Below are 24,050 nucleotides of genomic sequence, written 5' to 3' on the forward strand. Positions count from 1 at the left end.
CGGCCAACGTTGTCTACCTGATACGCTGCAAGAAAGGATGTCCCGAGGCTCATGGATGCCCAGTCTTGAGTTGCTAGATCGGTTCGAAGTCTGTCCCATTTAGCACGGTGATAGTGCCACACAACACGATGGAGGTTATTCGCAATGTAATTCCGCAAGGACTGTGCGGTGGTCACTCTTACCGATACAATCATGGACAGCAGATTGGTAAGGATGAGGTCAAGTATGTTATTCCCTCTTGTTGGTTGCTTCACCACCTGCTGCAGACCCATTCTAGCAGTTATATCCTTTAGGACCCGACCAGCTCGATCAGTAGTGCTGCTGCCGAGCCATTCTTGGTAGTGGATATTGAAATCCCAAATCCAGAGTACATTTTGCACCCTTGCCACCTCAGTGCTTCCTCCAAGTGTTGCTCAACATGGAGGAATACTGATTCATCAGCCGAAGGAGGACGGTACATGGTAACCAATAAGAGGTTTCCTTGCCCATGTTTAACCTGAAGCCATGAAACTTCATGGGATCCGGAGTCAATGTTAAGGACTCCCAGGGTGACTCCCTCCCGTCTGTATACCATTGTGCCACCACCTGTGCTGGGTCTGTCCTGCTGCTGGGACAGGACATATCAGGGATGATAATGGTGGTGTCTGGTTATCTGTAAGATATGATTCTGTGAGAATGACTATGTCAGGCTGTTGCTTGACTAGTCTGTGAGATAGCTCTCCCAATTTTGGCACTAGCCCCCAGATGTTAGTAAGGAGGACTTTGCAGGGTTGACGGGGCTACTTGTTTTGCTGTTGTCTTTTCCGGTGCCTAGGTCGATGCCAGGTGGTCCGTCCAGTTTCATTTCTTTGTTGACTTTGTAGCGATTGTTACAACTGAGTGGCTTGCGAGGCCATTTCAGAGGGCAGTTAAGAGTCAACCATGTTAGTGTTTTGGAGTCCAGGTTGGTGGATGAGGGTATAGAAATGGTGAGGTCGGGAGTGGGGGCTTCAGAGGTTGAGGGTCTGAGGTCGGAAATGGGGATTGGGGTTCTGGAGCACGGTGGTTGGAGGGTGGGAAGTCGGGTGAGTGGGGGGGGGGGGGGCAGGTTTGTGTGGCAGGGATGAGATGGTCAGGTCTTGAGGTGGGAATGGGGGGATTGATGGTTAGGGAAGTATGCAATCTGGGCTCGGGGTGTGGGGAGGGTCAGAGGTCGGGAGAGGTCTGGTTAATGGGTTGGAGGGTGTATCAGGGTCAATCAGAGTTCAGGGACAGGGGTAATCATTGGGCGGGGGGGGGGGGTGGTCTGGGTTTTGGGGCATACTGTGGTGGGAGAGTGTGAGGGAAAGTCTCTTGGGGTGTTTGGGGGTGTCAGGGGAATCCGTGGGGGTTGGTCTGGGTATTTACAATAGTTACTAAAGTTAGAACAGGTTTTAATTCTTCCAACCTTTTCTGGGCAACTATTGATGCAATCATGGCGGAACCAGCCAAAGTTTGTGATTTAAATCACATTTTTGGATTGTTCCCAGTGCAGGACAATTGTCCAGAGGAAGTTTGCTCTGTCGGCAACTGTTGTGCAAGCCCTTACCTGGAAATGTCCAAGCTGGATTGCCCAGCACAATCCATCTTTGGGGTCCCCCTCCCCCACCAAAAGTTTGACGCTGGGGAGCTCAGAAATTATGGCCTGGTATTTATTTCATTCTGGGATCATTTTGCTGTTTTCCCCCATTTTGTGTTTTCAGTGAATGCACAAAATAGAAGCAGGAGTAGGCCAACTTCATTGCAGTATTAATGTAAGCCTACTTGTGACAATAATAAACAAACTAAACTAAACCAGGCCCTTCAAACCTGCCTCGCCATTCAATATGATCATGGCTCATCCAAGCCTCAACTTTTTTTCTGTGCTATTTCCCCATAACCCTCTATTCCTCGATCTATCCACTTCCACTTTAAATACTCCTAATGATCCAGCCTCCACAACCATTTGGGGCAAAGAATTCCAGAAATTCACCACCCTTTGCAAGAGGGGGTTTTACCCTTGTGCTGTTTAACTTTTTGGTTTTTCACTATGTTCTATTTTTTCTTCCTTCTCTTGAAATTTCTAGTTTCAGGAGTGCCTCTACCCATTGTCTTGTTTGAATCCAGACAATGATGCCACGACGTACTCTTTGGAGAGTATCACAGCCTGATCCTTTTCACATGCACATACTAACACCTTTCAGCACAACTCATTAAATATCCTTGGAGGTTTCTTTTTGGAGCCTCTCCCTTTCCTTTTCTAAATCCAATCTCCTGTGCCTAAGTTGTTAACGCATTCTCTTAAATTATATGTCACTATATTGGGCGGCACGGTTGCACAGCGGTCAGCACTGCTGCCCCAGGGATCTGGGTTTGATTCCGGGCTTGGGTCACTGTCTGTGTGGAGTTTTCAGGTTCTCCCTGTGTCTGCATGGGTTTCCTCTGGGTGCTCCGGTTTCCTCCCACAGTCCAAACATGTGCAGGTTAGGTGCATTGGTCATACTAAGTTGCCCCTTAGTGTCTCGGGATGTGTAAATTAGGGGATTAGCGGGTAAATATGTGGGGTTACAGGGATGGAGCCTAGGTGGGATTGTTGGTGCAGACGTGATGGGCTGAATGGCCTCCTTCTGTACTGTAGGGATTCTATGATTGGTTGGATTTTTGAGAGAATTTTATACCAAACATTTTCTCTCAGTTCACACTGGATATGCTTCTCTTTTACAGGCATTGGAATATATGCTGTTGTCAACAGCCAGTATTTTTCAATTTTGGGTAAACTATCAATAAGTGCTGCATTTAACGTAGTCTATGTCTACACCTCTGAGCTCTATCCCACCTGTGTCAGGTAAGTCTGAGATATGTGTGAAACATTAAGAATGACTGTAGGTATGTGCTTCTGATATGACCTTTGGAATCCCAGTTGTATCCTCATTTTCTCAGTTGTGCTTTTTCCAGTGTTTTTGAATGTGTTCTTGTGATGGGCATGACACCAGCAACCCTCAATTTATTTCCGAAAGTATTAAGAATCAATCGTGTAATGCGAGATTGGCGTAATATGTAGGCTAGTCTAGGTAAGAGCGGCTAATTCCCTTCCTTGAAGAAAATTGGTGAACCATTAGCTTTTACAATGTGCTGGTAGATCTCAAGGTCATCTTCTGGTGCTAGCCCACAAATTACTAGATTTGTCAAATTCATTTTTATAGTGAGACATTTTGGAGCATTGACTATGTTAAATATGAATGTATGTTGATGATATTGCCATACCAACTTGGTGAAATAATTAAAATAAAAGGTAATTAAAATAATGGTTCTTGATTAATAAGAGGATCAGGGGTTATGGGGAAAAGGTAGGAGAATGGGGATGAGAAAAATATCAGCCATATTTGAATGGTGGAGCAGACTTGATGGGCCGAGTGGTCTAATTCTGCTCCTATGTCTTATGTTCTAAAAGGTGCTTGCTATTGCCTCCCATGCATCATGTTTTTTTGATAATTCCACTTGTACACAGTTTTGGATAGGTCCATTTTTTTTCTTGAGTTTTTCAGTTAAGAATCATTTCAAAAATCAACCTATTACATATCCTAATATAAATCTTGTTATATATTTGACTATTTTTAAAAATGGTAACAAACTGGAGAGAATTGCTTTGAGCTTTTGCATCAATGCTGTTACATTTGAGCTTAACATCTGCAGTTTCTTAGGAGAAAAGTCTAGGTTTACATTCATTTTCAGCAATTTTCCAAGGATTCAAAACATGAAAGCAGAACTCCACCCTGTCCAAACATTTTAAGTTGTCAGAAATTGAGGTATTTGTTACTAATGATGTGCTAGTCTCTTTTGAGGTTTTCTCAGGAATAAAGAGCTGATGCTGAGCCATTCTGCATCTTCATTTGAGATTTTAGATTTCAGAATTTTGAATAATTTGTTCTTCCTTGTTTTTCTACAGGAACGTTGGATTGGGCATTTGTTCCATGTCTTCCAGATTGGGAGGAATCCTTGCACCCTTTCTTCCATCACTGGTTTGTGTACAGTCTTCTCATCTCTCATTAACTTTTAACAACCTCCTCCAAATTTTTTTTCCCTCCATTCTTGAAGGGTACAGATATCTGATACCTTAATTTGTTTGCACTTTATCTGAGTATGGTATATGCCTTCATCTCTTTGCTTTACAGTAAAATCATTTCATGAAGATATATTAACAAAATGTGATGTGTGCTAAAATATTTGTTCACATTAAATGTAGAAGCACACATTGTTGTTGAATCTCTTAAGTGACAGCATTCTCCTGTGTTTGTATTTATAGTTTTGAAATTCATTTTGGACAGCACAGTAGTGAGTAGGGTGATATTCATTGGTGACGGACTAACCCACTAGCCCAAGTGATCACTTTCAACAGCGAGAACCATTGCTTTCCAAACTTGATTTTCTGTCTAAACTGAGTTACCACTAGAAACTTGAACAGAATCCTTTGTAATAAAAATAAATGCAATTGGAGCCTGCAGTTTCCTTTTTAAAGCTTTTTAAAAATTAGGACCATAAAGTTGTTGTTTTACAAAAACACAACCCACAGCCTTTGTGCTGAAAATCATTTTGGTTCCACTAAAATGTTAAATTAAAACAGGGACGTATTTCTATGGCGAAATATTTTCTAGTTACTATTATTCTATGCAGTCTTAAAAAAAAAATTTTCTAGGCATGAATAAATCTAGAGCCTCCTTTTAAGCTCGACGTTTGAACCACGTCATGAAGTAGCAGGTAGCAGCTCCGTCTGATGTGTGCAAGGAATGAAAAGTGGGAGCATCTTGAAAAGAGTCCTTTCCTGCGAAGGCCCATTTCTTCCTCCCAAGTGGAGGTACTGGGAGAGAGAGCATCTGCAGAACTGCAAGGTGTGTCAATAGAATTCTGTGAAAATCAGAGAGTGATGGATGTCACCTGAAAATAGTATGACATTCATCTTTCTCCTGGCCCAACAAGTTTATTACTCTTTTGCCAACATCGTATCCAGGTCCTGGGCACCACACATTTGAAGCTGGTAGCTTTTGTAACTCTTAACCACACCTTACCAGAGCCAGATTGTGGGGACCCAATGGAGGATGAGAATAGCGAAGCAGCATACACCAACTATATTGCTCTGGAGGATGAAGCAGTGCACACCCACTGATCTGTCCAGGCAGCGGAACCCCATCTTTAGTAGCACAATGGTCCTCTCAACCACCACCCTTGTGGAGGCACGACTCCTGTTGTATCTCTCCTCTTTCTGTGTCCTTGTGGAGTGCCATCATGAGTCACCTTTTCTGGGGATGTCCTTTGTCACCCAGCAGCCAACCATAGAGCTAAACTGGATTCATGAACAGCCTTGACATCTCGAAGTGTTGCAAGATGTATGTACCGTGGCATCTGCCAGCGTACCTTGCACAGTCTTGAAGAATCTGTGTCTTGTGGTCGGATACTATCTGCACATCATGGGAGTGTAAGCCCTTTCTGTTCACGAAGGCACCTGGCTGACTCACTGACCCCTCAATAGCTGTATAAGTGCATTCTATGGCACCATGGATGTGGAGGAACCCAATAATTGCTGCAAAGCATTTGGCTCACTCAGCTTGACTGGCTTTATCTGTCCACTAATGAATGAATGTGAGGCCCCATCTGAAGAGAGCCTCAGTGACTGGCTTGATGGAACTGTGGACAACTGATTGGGACATTGCACATCGATCTCCTAGTGACTCCCTGGAAAGATCTGGATGTGAAAATGTTAACGGCTACTGTGACTTTTACAGCCACTGGCATTGAGTGTCCTCCTACATTCTTGGAGCCTCAATCATCTGGCATATAGAAATCAAGGTATCCCTAGAGAGGCAGAGCCTCCTGTAGCACTGGACCTTAGACATGTTGAAGTAGCTAAATCTCTGCCTGTACACTCTGGCAGTAGGATAGTGGTGTCTTCTGCAGTATCTGCACCTTGCTGTTGCTGCTGGCTCTGCACCCACTGTGCCTGCGCCTCTCCTCAGACGGGTTTCACTCTGCACGCTGCCTGCAAACATCACCTCTCCCTCCTTAATCTTCACCAGGGGAGTGCACAATCTCTATCTGCTGAAATGCAGATGGCATTATCTCTTGCTCTGAAAGGTACACCCAGCAGAAATCATTCGGGAGCTGACAAAACTAATGAGTCCTCCAAACAAAGCTAACAACCCAAATGCTTCATCAGAAACTACAAGAAAAGGTGAGAACAGCAGAAAACTCTCTCCTGAGCTCTTGGACCATAGACCATAGAAACCTACAGTGCAGAAGGAGGCCATTCAGCCCAAAGAGTCTGCACCGACTACAATCCCACCCAGGCCCTATCCCCATAATCCCATGCATTTACCCCAGCTAGCCCCCCCCGACACTTTAGGAGCAATTTAGCATTGCCAATCCACCTAACCTGCACATCTTTGGAGTGTGGAGGAAACCGGAGCACCTGGAGGAAATCCATGCAGACACGGGGAGAATGTGCAAACTCCACACAGACAGTGACCCGAGCTGGGATTCAAACCCAGGGCCGTGGTGCTGTGAAGCAGCAGTGCGAACCACTGTGCCACCGTGCTACTGTTAACAGTACTCTCAGGCAATGCTCTGGTCTTTCTTTCCCGTCCCCAGGTTGAGAAATAAAGAAAAAAAGACTCGTGTTGCTCATGCAACAAGTACTAAATTGTGTAGGCGACAACAAATTTGGATCAATTGGGTTGTTAATGGACTTAATTGCCTGCTTAATTGTCGGGCGCACTTCTGATGCCTGCGTGCGCTCGCTGACTGTAATGTTGCACCCAAGGGCGAAGATGTTGGGATGCACACTGAAAGTCTTCTGCTATTTCATGTGATTTATGGTTAGTTGCACACCCACTTATTCAACATAAAATTTGCAGGTGGTTGAGTGAACAAAGAACAAAGAACAGTACAGCACAGGAAACAGGCCCTTCGGCCCTCCAAGCCTGTGCCGCTCCTTGGTCCAACTAGACCAATCGTTTGTATCCCTCCATTCCCAGGCTGCTCATGTGACTATCCAGGTAAGTCTTAAACGATGTCAGCGTGCCTGCCTCCACCACCCTACTTGGCAGCGCATTCCAGGCCCCCACCACCCTCTGTGTAAAAAACGTCCCTCTGATGTCTGAGTTATACTTCGCCCCTCTCAGCTTGAGCCCGTGACCCCTCGTGATCGTCACCTCCGACCTGGGAAAAAGCTTCCCACTGTTCACCCTATCTATACCCTTCATAATCTTGTATACCTCTATTAGATCTCCCCTCATTCTCCGTCTTTCCAAGGAGAACAACCCCAGTCTACCCAATCTCTCCTCATAGCTAAGACTCTCCATACCAGGCAACATCCTGGTAAACCTTCTCTGCACTCTCTCCAATGCCTCCACGTCCTTCTGGTAGTGCGGCGACCAGAACTGGACGCAGTACTCCAAATGCGGCCTAACCAGCGTTCTATACAGCTGCATCATCAGACTCCAGCTTTTATACTCTATACCCCGTCCTATAAAGGCAAGCATACCATATGCCTTCTTCACCACCTTCTCCACCTGTGTTGCCACCTTCAAGGATTTGTGGACTTGCACACCTAGGTCCCTCTGTGTTTCTATACTCCTGATGACTCTGCCATTTATTGCATAACTCCTCCCTACATTATTTCTTCCAAAATGCATCACTTCGCATTTATCCGGATTAAATTCCATCTGCCACCTCTCCGCCCAATTTTCCAGCCTATCTATATCCTGCTGTATTGCCCGACAATGCTCTTCGCTATCCGCAATTCCAGCCATCTTTGTGTCATCCGCAAACTTGCTGATTACACCAGTTATACCTTCTTCCAAATCATTTATATATATCACAAATAGCAGAGGTCCCAGTACAGAGCCCTGCGGAACACCACTGGTCACAGACCTCCAGCCGGAAAAAGACCCTTCGACCACTACCCTCTGTCTCCTATGGCCAAGCCAGTTCTCCACCCATCGAGCCACTTCTCCTTGTATCCCATGAGCCTTAACCTTCTTAACCAACCTGCCATGTGGGACTTTGTCAAATGCCTTACTGAAATCCATATAGACGACATCCACGGCCCTTCCTTCATCAACCGTTTTTGTCACTTCCTCAAAAAACTCCACCAAATTTGTAAGGCACGACCTCCCTCTTACAAAACCATGCTGTCTGTCACTAATGAGATTGTTCCGTTCTAAATGCACATACATCCTGTCTCTAAGAATCCTCTCCAACAACTTCCCTACCACGGACGTCAAGCTCACCGGCCTATAATTTCCTGGGTTATCCCTGCTACCCTTCTTAAACAACGGGACCACATTCGCTATCCTCCAATCCTCAGGGACCTCACCCGTGTCCAAAGAAGCGACAAAGATTTCCGTCAGAGGCCCAGTGAGTGTCATGTGGTACTATTTACGCCATTATCTGAGCAGGTGTGATGATGTCCTTTCTGTTATTAGCAAAGTCTACATGAGAATACTGGCCTGGATGTTAGCTGCGATTCTCCCATCCTGCTGTGCTAATTTTTTAGTGCAGTGGGCCGGGAGATTGTCGTGTGGGGTTCAGACACGCATTCGCAACTACTTGTGTCTCAAAGTGTCGGATTTCCGGCAGCATTGCTCCGCACTGGAAATCAGTGGGGAGGCGCAAAGATCATTTACACAGTTATTGTGTATAGTTTAAATACAATTAGTGGGCCCGGGACTGAAGTCTCTGGACCCACTAGCATCTCCTACCTGCCAGAGTATTTCACTCAAGCGGTGATTACAGTAGCTCCCCACTTTTGTGGAGCTAGCGGTCGACTCCGCTGGAGTGAACTGGGGTCAGGCAGCGGGGGTCGCCCCATGCGCAATGGCACCCTGGCAGTGCCAGCCTGTGCCTCTGGCATTGCACAAGGGGCAAAGTGCGATTGCCCAGGGAGCACCTTGGCCCTGCCCATTGGGCATGGGGCAGTGCCAAGGAGGTGGGACATATGGAGGGGTCTAGAGGTCAGGGCCTGGTGGGGGGAGGGCCTCGGGGGTCAATTGTTTGGGTGTCCCGCAGCCACTCTGCATAGGGATTGGTGGGGGAAGCAGGGTGGCTTGGGGGCTGTGGTGAGTCGGGGGCGGGGGGGGGGGGGTGTGGATCGGGCCATGAGGGAGTTGAGAGATGGCATTGCGGGGATCGCAGGACTGACCAGCAATCAAGTGGCTGTCAGTGCGGGGCCACTGCGCATGCGCCGATCACGGCACTGATAGATCGGTGCATGTGCAGTAACCCGCTCATCGCACTGATTTCAGCGCCTCCAGCGGGAATAGGCCCTGTCCCCTGAAATTTAATGATATGCTGGTGGCCTCTGCAGTGCACAATGTGTGGAATTTTCTTCTCTCAACTCCCACTGAAAAAAACAGCGAGAATTACTTCAGTTTTCACGCGAATCCGGCACTTAGATTTTTTTTGGGAGAATTCCACCCGTTGTGTTCAGCAACGGAGCAACAGTGGTTGCAGGAGTAAATATTGGCGTCATAATCTCTATTGGCACCATATAGAGCAGGATTGTCAGTCCCCTCACAACCTGAATAAAATCATGTGGATCCTACACTATCTCTGCGAGCATTTAGAAACAAAGAAGATATACCTTCAAGCCTGCTCTGCCATTCAGTACGATCATGGCTGATCATCCAACTCAATAGCTTAATCCTGCTTTTTCCCCCTAACCATTGCCCCAAGTGCTATATCCAACCGCCTCTTGAATACATTCAATGCTTTGGCATCAACTACTTCTTGTGGTGATGAATTCCACAGGTTCACCACTCTTTGGGTGAAGAAATGTCTCTTCACCTCCGTCCTAAATGGTCTATCCCGAATCCTCAGACTGTGACCCCTGGTTCTGGACTCCCCAATCATTTGGGAATATCTTCCCTGCATCTACCCTGTCTAGTCCTGTTCGAATTTTATAAGTCTCTATGAGATCCCCCTCATTCGTCTGAACTCCAGCGAAAACAATCCTAACCTAGTCAATCTCTCCTACATCAATCCGCCATCCCCGGAATCAGCCTGGTACACCTTTGCGGCACTCTCTCGAGAGCAAGAACATCCTTCCTCAGAAAAGGAGGCCAAAACTGCACACAATACTCTAGGTGTAGCCTCACCAAGGCCCTGTATAATTGTAACAACACATCCCTGTTCCTATACTCAAAATCTCTCGCAATGAAGGCCAACATGTCATTTGCCGCCTTTACCGCCTATTGCACCTGCATACTTGCCTTCAGTGACTGATGCACAAGGACACCCAGGTCCCGCTGCACTCTCCCCTCTCCCAATTTACAGCCATTCGGGTAGTAATCTGCCGCCTTGTTTTTGCTTCCAAAATGAGTAACTTCACATTTATCCAAATTATACTGCATCTGCCATTGATTAGCCCACTCGCCCAACCTGTCCAGATCATGCTGAAGGATCTCTGCATCTTCATCGCAGTTCACCCTCCCATCCAACTTGGTATCATCTGCAAACTTTGAGATGTTACATTTTGTTCCCTCATCCAAATCATTAATATATATTGTGAATAGCTGAGGTCCCAGTACCAATGCCTGTGGCACCCCACTAGTTACTGCCTGCCAATTTGAAAAGCACCCATTAATTCCTACTCTTTGTTTCCTCTCTGCCAACCAGTTTCCTATCCATCTCAATCCACTTCCCCCAATCCCATGCGCTTTAATCTTGCACGATAATCTTTTGTGTGGGACTTTGTCAAACGCTTTCTGAAAGTCTAAATACACCACATTGACTGGTTCCCCCTTGTTAACTCTACATCTTCAAAGAATTCCAACAGATTTGTCAAGCATGATTTCCCCTTCATAAATCCATGCTGACTCTGTCTGATCCTGCCACTGCTTTCTAAATACTCTACTATAAAGTCTTGATAATGGATTCAAGAATTTTCCCCACTACCGATGTTAAGCTTGCTGGTCTTTAATTCCCTGTTTTCTCTCTACTTCCCTTTTTTTTGAATATTGGAGTGACAATCGCTCTCTCCAATCTGCAGGGACTGTTCCAGAGTCTATAGAATCCTGGACGATGATCATCAATGCATCCACTATTTCTCGAGCCACTTAAGTTCTCTGGGATGTAGATTTTCAGACCCTGGGGATTTATCCATCTTCAATGCCATCAATTTTCCCAGCACCATTTCTCTAGTAATATTGATCTCTCTCAGTTCTTCCCTCTCACTAAATCTTGCATTCTCCAACATTTCTGACATTTGATTTGTCGTCTCTTTTGTGAAGACAGATCCAAAGTATGTATTCAGTTGCTCGGCCATTTCTTTGTCCCCTATTATACATTCTCCCGTTTCTGTCTGTAGGGGACCTATCTTTGTCTTCACCCATCTCTTTCTCTTCTCGTATCTATAGAAACTCTTAGCATCAGTCTTTATGCTCCCTGCAAGCTTACTTTTGACTGTATTTTCCCCTTAATCAATCCTTTGGTCCTTCTTTGCTGAATTCTAAACTGCTCCCAGTCCTCAGACCTATTATTTTTCTTGGCCGATCTGTATGCTTCTTCCTTGGATCGGATACTCTAATTTCCTTTGTAAGCCATGGATTGGCCCTCTTACCCATTTTGCTTTTGTGCCAGAACGGAATAAACAGTTGCTGCAGTTCCCCCATGCGTTCCTTGAATGTTTGCCATTTCCTATCTACAGTCATCCCTTTAAGTAACTCCAATCTATCAAGGCCAACTCACGCCTCATATCCTCAGTTTACTTTATTAAGATTCAGCACCCTAGTCTCCAAATCAACTACTTCACTTTCCATCTTGATAAAGAATTCTATCATGCTATGGTCGCTCATTCCCAAGGGGTCTTGTACAATGATTCCCTTCTCATTACACAGTACCCAGCCTAAGATGGTTTGTGTTCTCGTTGGTTCCTCCACATATTGGTCAAGGAAACCATCCCGTATACACTCCAGGAATTCCTCCTCTATGGCATTGTGGCTAATTTGATTTGCCAATCTATGTGCAGATTAAAATCACCGATGATCACTGACACTCCCCTATCACATGCATCTTTAATTTCATGTTTAATGTCATTCCCACCATCAACACTGCAGTTTGGGTGTCTATAATATGACACCCGTTAATGTTTTTTGCCCCTTGGTATTTCTCAACTCTACCCATAAAGACTCCACATTGTCAGAGCTAATATCCTTTCTCACTATTGTGTTAATTTCCTCTTTAACCAGCAGTGCCACTCCACCAACTTTTCCTTTCTGCCTGTCCTTCCTAAATGTTGAATACCCGGGGACATTCAATTCCCACCACTGGTCACCCTGCAGCCATGTCTCCGTAATCCCAATTGTATCGTACCGATTTACATCTATCTGTGCGATTTAGTGCATCCACTTTATTACAAATGCTCCATACATTAAGGCACAGAGCCTTTAAGCGTGTCTTTTTAACATTGTTTGCCTTGCTCCCAATATTTTTCTCTATCTCGCCCTGTTTGAACTTTGTCCTTGGTTTCTCTGCCCATCACTTTTCTTATTCCCTTTTCTACCTTTTGTTTTTGTCCTTGCTCCCTCCATCTGACTCCTTACACAGGTTCCCATCCCCCTGCCATATTAGTTTAAACCCTCCCCAACCATTCTAGCAAACAGTCCCCCTAGGATATCAGTTCCAGTCCTGCCCAAGTGTAACTCGTCCAATTTGTACAGTTCCCACCTTCCCCAGAACCGGTCCCAATGCCCCAGGAATCTGACACCCTCCCTCTGACATCATCTCTTAAGCCATGTATTTATCCAATATATCCTGTCATTTCTACTCTGACTAGCACGTGGCACCGGTAATAATCCTGAGATCACTACCTTTTGAAGTCTGATTTCTTAACTTTTTTCCTAGCTCCCTGTATTCTGCTTTTAGGACCTTATCCCTTTTTTTAACCGATGTGTACCATGACCACTGGCTGTTCGCCCGCCCCCCTCCAGAATGTCCTGTCCCGCTCCATGACATCCTTGACTCTTGCACCAGGGAAGTAACATACCATCCTGGAGTCTCGTTTGCGGCCACAGAAATGCCTGTCTATCCCCCTTACAGTTGAATCCCCTATAACTATTGCACTGGCACGCTTTGTACCCTTCCCCTCTGCAGCAGAACGAACCATGGTGCAACAAGCTTGGCTGCTGCTGCTTTCCCCAGAGAGGTCATTCCCCTCAACAGTATCCAAAGCGGTATATCTGTTTGCAGGAGATTCCTGCACTGCCTGCCTATCTCTCTTGCTCTGTTTGGTGGTCACCCATTCCCTTCCTGCCTGCGGAGCCTGAGCCTGCGGTGTGACCACCTCTCTATACGTGCTATCCACGATACTCTCTGATTCACAAATGCACCACAGTGTCTCCAGCCGCCACTCCAGCTCTGAAACTCGAGCTTCCAGGAGCTGTAACTGGAGACACTTCCTGCACACATGCTGACCCAGGGGACTGGAACTGTCCCCAGCCTGCCACATGGAGCAAGAGGAGCAAACCACGGCTTGGAGCTCTCCTGTCATGTCTTACCCCTTTAAATTAAACTTTTGAAAGATATTTTGTTTCAGGTTACATCCAATACTTTCGGGCCCTGCTTTTCTGCTCCTCGTTACTACTGAATGTAATCTTTACAAACTATAAACCACAGAAATTACACTGAAACACTATTGTAGTGAACAACAACAACTAAATGCTAAGAGTAAAAAGAAACGAGAAAAAACTACTTACCAGCTACCAACCAATCACTTACCTGCTGGCTGTGATGACACGGTTCGATTTCCTTCTACCTCTCACTTGCCTTCCAGTCTCCCTCGCAGGTCCACTTCTCCCAAAGATGAGCACCTCTTTCCCCTCTGTACCGAATTCCCACTCAGCTCCAAATTCCCGATGCCCTCACTCTGGCTGAAACTCACTCTGGTTGCAGGCTCTCTCCCACTGGCATGTGCAGGCTCACTTTATGCCTGTCCTTTCTAACTATTGAGGTGGGGCATTCAATTCCCACCTCTGGTCATTCTGTAGCCATGTCTCCATAATCCCAATTATATCGTACCCATTTACATCTATCTGCGATTTAGTGCGTCCATTTTATTGCAAATGCTCCATACATTAAGGCACAGAGCCTTTAAGCTTGTCTTTTTAACATTGTTTGCCTTGCTCCCAATGTTTTTTTCTAAAGCCCTGTTTGAACTTTGTCCTTGGTTTCTCTGCCGAGTGCTGTTCTCATTCTCTTTTCTACCTTTTGCTTTTGTCCTTGCTCCCTCCTTCTCTGACCCCTTACATAGGTTCCTATCCCCCTGCATGTTAGTTTAAACCCTCCCCAACCACTCTAGCAAACAGTCTCCCAGGGTATCAGTCCCAGTCCTGTCCAGGTGTAACCTGTCCAATTTGTACAGGTCCCACCTCCCCCAGAACCGGTCCCAATGTCCCAGGAATCTAAAACCCTCCTCCTGACATCATTTCTTCAGCCACGTATTTATCTGCTATATCCTGTCATTTCTACTCTGATTTGTAAGGGTCACCAGTAGTAATCCTGAGATCACTACCTTTTGAGGTCCGATTTCTTAACTTTCTCCCTAGCTCCCTTTGCCATTGGTGATGCAGGAAGTCATCTCATTAGAAGTCTCTATGCTCCATGAGTTACATGTGTTACCTTCTTTGTGATGCAGTGCTTTTGTCAGTGCTGGGGGCAGCATGATAATACAGCAGCATAGGATGATTGGACAACTTGTAATGGTTTGTCAATTGCAATTGTTTATTCCTTAGTTGTGATGTCAGAATTAGTGTTTTCTAGAAGTGAAATTTATCCTATATGAAGAGTTTTTAAAACATTAAATACAAACTTTTAAATCTAATGCCAGATTTTCTGTATTTTCCTTGTAACATGGTTATGTGCAGTATGAATTACCTGTCACTTTTTCAATGCAAACATTTAGCTTAAAAAGGCTTTTGTTTGACTACATTTTGGACAACTTAGTCTGCAATTTGTGTTAGTATCAACAGCAGGGCTGTCAGTGTCACCGTTAATACTGCTTAAAACTGAAAGCAACTTTTGGCGTCGCCAAATGTGCGCTAAAACGCAATGTAGAAGTTGATGTCAGTGAGACCACAAGCTGCACTGTTGCTGAGCAGATGGAATCATTTAGAAATCACTCGTTTGTAATGAATTTCAGCTGCTTGCATATTAATCCTGCTGAAAGAAGCAAGATAAAGTTAAGCTTAGTTCAGTCAGGGTAGTTAACAGCATAACTAAGTCATAATTACTGCTGAACCAACTGGCTGACCCTGAAAAGCTACAAGAATGGGATCCCATCTCCTCGGATAAACATCTTAAAAAATGGCAGTTTCTTTTTAATGTTTACATTTGTTTTGGTATTTATATTTCAACCTTAATCCTATGCGATTCCCCCATTCTTTATTTTGATTTCTGTGCGATGATTTAAATATGGTTTATATTTCCTGCTTTTTACTTGCTGCTTTGCTCTCTTGAGAATTTTCTCATCTGATTGGCTGATCAGCTTGTCTGTTGCATGCCCTGCTACTCTATTAAGTTCCTCTGGAGGAGGGACTTGAAACTGGTGTCAGAAAAGGGGAAATCTTAACTTCCCGACCCCACTAAATCTTTGTGGGCAGTTTTTATTTGGGGATAGCTTTTAGTGCTGATCCTATGGTTGCAAAATTGGGCTAATATATTTTTACGCTGAGTAATTAAGATGTTGCAAATATTTTCAGTGCTTGGTTTAGGTTATTTAATACTTATTGTGTTCCTAAACAACACCCACTTTTCATGCTTCTTAAAAAAAACTGAGGAAAAACTTGTAGAGGCATCCATTTATTTACCTTGTCAACGAGTCATTTATAGCAGTTTCAGGCCATTTGGCCCAATAGATCATAATACGTTGGTGAGGCTCCTAAATACGACAATAAGAAAAAATGATCTGTAGTAAAAAATGTTTGTATTACATTCAACAAATATTGAAATCATAGAAATCATAGAAACCCTACAGTGCAGAAGGAGGCCATTCAGCCCATCGAGTCTGCACCGACCACAATCCCACCCAGGCCCTACCCCCACATATTTACCCACTAATCCCTCTAACCTACACATCCCAGGACTCTAAGGGGCAATTTTTAACCTGGCCAATCAACCTAACCCGCATATCTTTGGACTGTGGGAGGAAACCGGAGCACCCGGAGGAAGCCCACGCAGACACGAGGAGAATGTGCAAACTCCACACAGACAGTGACCCGAGCCGGGAATCGAACCCGGGACCCTGGAGCTGTGAAGCAGCAGTGCTAACCACTGTGCTACCGTGCCGCCCACCCTTCCCATTGTATGTAAAAATAGTTTGGCCCAGGAACAACTATTTTGAGATGTCATATGGGTGTGAATATAAATTCTGTGAGAAGCACTTGCGTTAAGGATAAATGGTCTCTGAAATTGTCACTGCGAAGATTTCCCCAGTACTGCAAACTCTTGGCATATTTCTGAGAGAACAGATTAGAGCTGCCAGTGCAGATTTGAATCAAAAATATTTCAAACTGTGGCCCCACTTGGTGGCCAATTACATTGCCAGCTAAGTTAATTTGCTAGGTGAAAACCAAAGATCCAGCCAGTGATCCACTTAGACTCCCTGTTGTTTATGAGCTTACAGGAGTTTGTTCAATTGAGATGGAACAAGGGAAATGTTGACAGGTGATCCTGGCTGCTAATATGTTGACCTTGTATTAATCACTGGCATTAAACCAAATAAAGTGTTCAGATGACATTGTGACCTTGCTCTGATAGAAAATAGAAGTATGTTTTGTTTAGCCACCTCAAAAAAAACATTTGAATGACGGGAGCCTCGTACCTTTTGTAAAGCTATTGAAACCACAAGTTTAGGACGGGCGGGGAGACTTTTTTCTTATTATTAGGCTTTACATATTACATTTGGGAAAAGAGTGAAACAACCTTGGATCAGAGGCTCAAGTCTTGTATTGAAGAGGGGTGAGTGAGGCGAGAAGTGTCAATGAAAGAATTTCAGTGAAAATATTGAGAACACATGTTCTAATTTTATTTGAAACTTTATGGGATAATTTGATTTCACATTGTAAATTATCCAAACATGAAATTATTTCCATACACAGCTTATTGAGTTGGATGAAACTTATTCTGAATTCTCTCATATTATTAATTTTATGTTTATAACCACAAGATGTTAATTAAATGTGCAATAGAAAAATATCTCCAAAGCATTTAATAGTTGATACCTTTAACAGCTAGTCATTTGAATACAAGTAAATACAGGTTGGTCAGTGTCCATTGTTGCTGTAATGGGTATTTTTTATGAATTCTAATAAATAATTTTTTTTAGAATAGAGCAATAATAGATATATAAAACAATAATACTTCTGAACCATCGATTTGGGCAGAAATTCTCTCAAAAAAAAATTCTAAGTGCAGAATTTGCGTAACAACTGGAGTAAATCCCGTGCTTTTTTTCAGTGGGATTTCCATAATTAATCTACCACACTCTGTGCATCACAGAGTGCCCTAGCATAAATCAAGATAAAAATCTGGGGGTGGGGCTTATTCCCACTAGAGAGGCTGGCAGCATAGTGCTGAGTGGGCCACTGCGCATGTGCCGATCTGGCAGAGTGGAGATCGGCAGGAGAAAGAATGAGGAGAGGCTAGCGGTCCCAGAGCAGCCCGCTAATCAGATTTAAATCGGGATTTAAATACTCCAATCAGCTTCGCGCTGGAAATTGATACGGAGCTGATGACTCCGGAATTCCGGAGACGCGGGGAGGCCATGGCGCCCAGCAGGGAGCCCGCTAAAACTTCACTTGTCAACTGCATCTATCATCTGTCATTTTTGACGGAGTCTTTATGTTGAGTCAAATTTGTAATTATCGAATGTGCAACTTAAAAGCAGTCCATTATGTTTATACCATTGTTTTATTCCACGAACTACCTAATTTAATCCCACTCTCTTACTTGCTTCCAATATCCTTTTTATTGTTTCTCTTTATAAGGTGACTATGTAATCATCTGTTTAAACAAAGGATTTGAAATTCTCTGCCTCAAACCAAACAAACCTCTATGTAAAGATAATTTTCTAAACTCCCTTTTAATTCTATTTTTGATCTTGTTCAAATTTAGATGTCTTCCTACTGCCATTCTGAAAAATTCTATTACTTTATTTTAATTGTATTGTTAGGGTTGTCAGGAACATTTGCATCTAATTGACACTGAGGGAACAGATTTCATATTTCCTACAGCAGGTTTAGGATCCATCCTGTTTCAACTTCAACCAATTACCCTTTCCTGTGGCTCTGTTGTTTGATTTTTAAATATGGAAAGAGCATACTGAGATGATTTTTATGCTCAAGAATAGAAACTAGCTATTCTGATGCGACCACTAACTATGTACAGGGTAAAACTGGGACAAAGTTAGGCCAGTTTGTTTGAACTGCTAATTAAATAACCGCACCGATGAAGAAACCATGGGGGCGATTGGCCCATCGCGACCCACAAATTTTCTGGCAGGTCCGGTCGGTAGAATCGCGTGCTGGCTATTTTGTGGGATTCGCGCATGTGTTCCCGATGCATGCGCGTCTCCCACAGGCAGGGAACAGGTGCTGTCGGGACCGCGCTGGTAACCGACGGGAAGAGAGGTAAGTGATTTTAATCTGTTTTAAATATATTTTAAATGTAGTTTTAAATGTCATTATCGGGCCGACACAGAACTTGCCGGGCCCGATAGCATCTCCCACCCTGCCAAGAGTACTTCAATCTGGTGGGGTTTAAGAGTAGCTCCCCACATTCGAGGAACTAGTGGGAGACCCTGCTTGGAGTGAAGGGGGGCAATCGGGGGGGCCCCCCCCATGGGTTGGGCAGAGAGAGGTGATGCCCCCTGGGCATGGGCACCCTGGCAGTACCAGCCTGTGCCTCTGGCACTGCCCATGGGGCAAAGTGCCCATGCCCAGGGGTCACCTTGGCACTGCCCATTGGGCATCAGGCAGTGCCAAGGGGGCAGGGTCTATTATGGGTGCGGCCTAGGGGGTGATCGATGGGGGATCCTGCTGCCACTCTGCATGGGGATCGGTCTGGGCTGGAGGGAGGCCAGCAATCGGGGTGGGATGGAGGGAGGGTGATGGTCTGCCTGGGGGTAGGTCTGTCTCCTGTCAGGAGGGTCCGGGGGGGTGCGAGGTCTGCCAGGGTGGGAGGATCGCCACTGCTGGGTGCGGGGGGCTTGACATTGGGGTGCTCCGGGACAGGGAGGGGGTCGAGGCTGGCCCAGGAAATGTCATGGGAGTTGCAATCAGGTGGTGGTGGTGGGGGGGGCAGCACTGCGGGGGTCCCCGGCTGGCCAGTGATTGAGCTCACCAGCAAACAGGGAGACTGACAGATCGGGGCCACTGCGCATGCGCAGAGTTCCAGAACTGTCAGCCTCTGGTGTGATAGCCCCCGCCCCCCCCCCCCCCCCCCCCCCCAGGTTTTTAATGATATTCTCGATTGTGACCTCAGCATTTCATAGCGTGGGGAGATTCAGGTCTGAAGTTGCACTGAAAAAACAGTCATGATCTGGACTAGTTTTCTCGCCAATTCGGCACTTTCGGGAGAATTGTCCCTCCCATATTGTCAGAAAAGTCAGAACTGCAACCCCTGCCACGGATTTCATTGCAGTGAGAGATGCATTCGATAGGAAACCCCATTGTCAACTGTGGGACCACAAGATCTTGCTGCCGGCCAAGGGTGGGCTGTGTCCATGAAACATGTGGCGGGTTGCACAGAAAATCCTGCCCATTGTGTCAGCGGTAGGATTTCTTGAGTAACCTAGATGGTGAGTGACAATAATCCATTAGCATCTTCTGCTTTGTCAATTTTAATCATTTTGTGTCCAGGGAAAGATCAGACTGGGAGTAAAGATAACTGCTGCTGAGAATTGCTTTATTTTATATGTTTAAGTCCACGCCACAGTAGCAAGCGTGAAGCCTATTGTGAGTTGAGCTCATATTTAGCAAATAACCTCAGTTAAAGAATGGGAGGGAAGAATTTGTTCATGTGGCACTATGCAGAGTACGTAGATTCTCAGGGGACAGAATATCATTGGCCACTACCTGCGCAACTCACGTGGGTCTCTCCATCAATATCATTGAGGAAGATCAGGCCACACGGATAACAGGTGGTGGTGCTTTCTTCCTTAGGGGAATGCAGGTTATCTGTGTATCACTGCTTTGATGCAGACTTAAGAATTTTGAAATAATTTGTTGTGTTAGACTTCAGAAACAGATTAATGTACCTAAAAGCTAAGTATTAAATTGTAATCTTAAATAGAATTGACAGCTCATGTATCAAAATCCTCTTCGTGCCTCACCGTCTCACAACTTGAGTCGCTCTCAGAAATTCCTTCTGTGCCATTTGATACCTTATAGAGAGGTTTTCTGTATTAGCTGCTTCTGTTCATACTCTTCTTCCTTACCCTTGGCTGATGTTAGGATACAATGTGATGCACCTTCCTGCCAACCGGAGGAGCAGGAAGTCCTCAGAGATGACACTCTATACAGCAGTCATCCCTTTTTCTATTGGTTTGGCGAGGAGAGTGTTGTACAGAATAGTCATATGTAACAAGTATTTGAGTCAATTCATAGTCTCCTGGATGGTCTTTAATTTCTGCGCCCTGGAGGAGTATCTATGTTTTGTGTCTACAGGGTGTATGTGAGGTTATTGCTCCTATTTCATCACTTTGATGGCATGGCTCCTCAATTTTTGGCTGTACCTCAGTCCTATGCTCCTGGTCTTTGGCCTCCTGGTGCAGAGGGGATTGGGCAGATCGGAGGACTACCTCATCAGACTGCTTTTGGTCCTGGCTATCAACAGAGCCAAGCAGCATACAATTGAGGGGATCATTTGACCCCAGCACCTGCCTTTCCTCTGTGGTTTTACCCACACCTGGATGTCACTGGAGATGGTGCGTGATGTGTCTCTTGATATGCTTGGGGCCATGCGTGATTGGTGGACACTGGATGGACTGGAGTGCATTGGTGATTATAACAACTTGCATTTGTAAAAGCACTATTTAACATTCCAAGGTGTTTCACAGGAACATTGTAAATCAAAGTGTAATACTGAGCCACGTAAAGAGGCATTAAATCCGATCATCAAAAACTTGGTCAAAGAGGTAGTTTTTAAGGAGTGTCTTAAAGGAGGAAAATGTGATAGAGGCACATGGAGTAGGGCGGGTATTTCAAAGCTTGTTGCCTGGCAATTGAAGGCATCACCACCAATTGTGAAGCTATTATAATTGGGAATGCACAAAATGCCAGAATTAGAGGAGTGCAGATAACTTGATAAGGGTTTTGGGACTGGAGGAGATTACAAAGATAAAATGGGGTGATGCCAGGGAGGGATGGAAAACAAGATGAAGAATTCTAAAAATCAAGATGTTACTTGATCATGAGGCAATGCACTGAAGTCACGGAACACAGGAAAGATAGGGACTTCATAGAATCCCTGCAGTACAGAAGACGGCCATTTGGCCTATTGAGCCTATACTGACCACATCCCACCCAGGCCCTATTCCCCTAATCCTACCCATTTACCTACTAATCCCCTGACACGAGGGTCAATTTAGCATGGCCAATCAACCTAACCTGCATATATTTGGACTGTGGGAGGAAACCGGAGCACAGGAAACCCACGCAGACACAGGGAGAAACATGTAAACTCCACACAGACAGTGACCCAAGCTGGGAATTTAACCCAGGTCCCTGGCACTGTGAGGCAGCAGTGCTAACCACTGTGCCACCATGCTGCCCCTTTGACTTGATTCGAGTTAAGTCATGAGCAGCAGAGTTTTGGATGACTCCAAGTTTACGTAGAGTGAAATGTGGCAGTGCATTTGGAATAGTCGAGTCCAGAGGTAACAAAGGCATGAATGAGGGATTCAGCAGCAGATGAGCTGAGATGGGTGAAATCAGGCGATGTTGAGGTGCAGATAGGCAATCTTAATGATGCTGAGAATATGAAGTCAAAAGTTTAGCTCAGGATTAAATTGACATCAAGATTGTGAACAAATTGGCTTAATCTCAAAATGCTGCCACATAGAGGGATGGAGTAAGTAGCTAGGGAACCGAGTTTAAAGTAGAGTCCTAAAACCTTCCAAGTTCCCCAGTGTTGGTTTTGGGGGATACCCCAAAGATGCACTGGTAAACCCCTTTGCAAGTTCCCAGGTAAGGGTTTGCTCGGCAATTCCGTTAGGGCAAACTCCACCCTGCACTGGGAGCCATCGGAAAATGTGATTTAAATTGCAAATTTTGGTTGGCTTCGGCTGTGTAAAAACCTTTTTTAACTTCCGTGTAACTATTATAAAGACCAGACTGGCACCCTAACGAGATGACTGCGGCCCAACTAATCTCCCATCCACGACATTCCACCCATCTGCAGGGAACCACAACACCACCTGACTGGACACCCCCTTCCTTCCGTCCTTTGTCCGCCGTCGTGACTCCACCCTCCCACCCTCCCTCTGCCTCCGTGCCTCTACTCCACCCCCCTCAAACTCCAATGCCTCTTCCCCCCCCCCCCCCCCACTTGACCTCTGATAGTTTGTAGAATGTGCACACTTGCCTATGGAAGCTAAACTTTATGAAAGTTATTAATAAATAGTAATGAGAAATAGCCCAACTTGTAATATTTTTATTTAAACATAGGCAATATTAAGTGACTCCATTCCTTATACTGTACTCATTCTTTGTCTTTTGAAGGCTTAGTTTTAAATTCTTGAAATCACCATTAAATAAATGATTACAGGATGATTGTGACCTAGGTCCTGGTCTTTACTAAGTCAGTTGAACTCTAATTGGAAAGGTATTATAATTTTCTGATTTACCAAAGTACCTCTTTGGAAAATCAGCAAGGAATCTGCTGTCAATTGTTATCAAGTGATCCTCATCTCTATAAAATATACTTTCAGGGAGATGAGATCGGGCTCAACTACTGTTTCTTTCTTCCCTGGCCCCAGATATAAAGGTTGCACTTAACGTGGGTCTCATCCACAGATTGGTGTATCAGAGGGAGTCCCACTTTGCTTCCTTGCGGGAGGCCCAACAAAATTAAGTGCCTGTTTGGTACTTAACTAGCCAGTGTTGGGCCTTCCCTGGGATTCAGGACTGCCCCAAGTGCTGCCAGCTCTGCATTGTAGGCAGTGACATAAGGAACAGTGGCTGCTACTGGTAATGCTCCAAGGACTTCACCAGAGATCGTTGATGGATCCCTGTTTATAGATGAATGGGATGAAATGTGGATTGTGGAGAGGGAGCCCTTGGGGGGGGGGGGGGGGGGGGGTAGTGTTGGTTCCCAATACCCCAGTCCTTTCCAAAGCCAGCTCCCTCAACCGGGCAGAGGGAGCCTACAAATGAGGGACCCGTGTGTGCCTATGAATGAGCAACCTGCAAAAGAATGTGGGCAGCCATCAGGAAACATGAGAAAGCTGTTTGACTTCTATTTAATCTCTGAGGCACACTAAATGCTGGAAGCCTCGGATAACTGGTGTCAATTGGCTCATGTTACAGTCTAATTGACATCCTGTCGTGAGTGGATGAATTGCGTACATCAGCCTGTTCCCACCTCCAACTTAATTGTGGGAGATTATTCCCATTGCAAGCAGACTGACGCATGGCCTCTTGTATGATTTAGTGAGTCCGGCTGCCATTTTTCCTACTGCAATGGGCTTAATTAATTTTCATAAATAGTCTGCTAGCAATGGCAGAGATCAGAAATGGAGAATAGTCATTTGGACAAGACATCAGAAGCCTCCTGATATCCATGGAAGTGCACCCCAATAGTAAGCAGAAGTTTCTCCTGAACCTATACTCCCAGTAAAGCTTCAAAATGTCATCTAGAGGACTGTTTTACCATGTGGGAAAAGTGAGACATTGCATCCTGGAGACAGGCTGGCGAGGAAAATTAGTTATTAAAAGCTATTTAGTGTGGGAATGTATTTACTTCTATACTTTATATGGTTACAATGTTTGACTTCTATGAGTAATACC

At 45.0% G+C, this 24,050-nt stretch overlaps 1 protein-coding gene across 1 annotated transcript in view; it reads left to right on the plus strand.

Moving 5' to 3' along the window:
• LOC144506066 (solute carrier family 22 member 15-like) overlaps nt 1-24,050 on the plus strand; it is a 73,640-nt gene that overhangs the window by 44,529 nt on the left and 5,061 nt on the right. The window contains exons 9-10 of the mRNA XM_078231883.1: nt 2,722-2,842; nt 3,944-4,016. Coding sequence (XP_078088009.1) covers nt 2,722-2,842; nt 3,944-4,016 — 194 coding nt within the window. The remainder of the gene's footprint in view (nt 1-2,721; nt 2,843-3,943; nt 4,017-24,050) is intronic.

The sequence above is a fragment of the Mustelus asterias genome, chromosome 17, assembly GCF_964213995.1.
Source record: "Mustelus asterias chromosome 17, sMusAst1.hap1.1, whole genome shotgun sequence".
Taxonomy (NCBI): domain Eukaryota; kingdom Metazoa; phylum Chordata; class Chondrichthyes; order Carcharhiniformes; family Triakidae; genus Mustelus; species Mustelus asterias.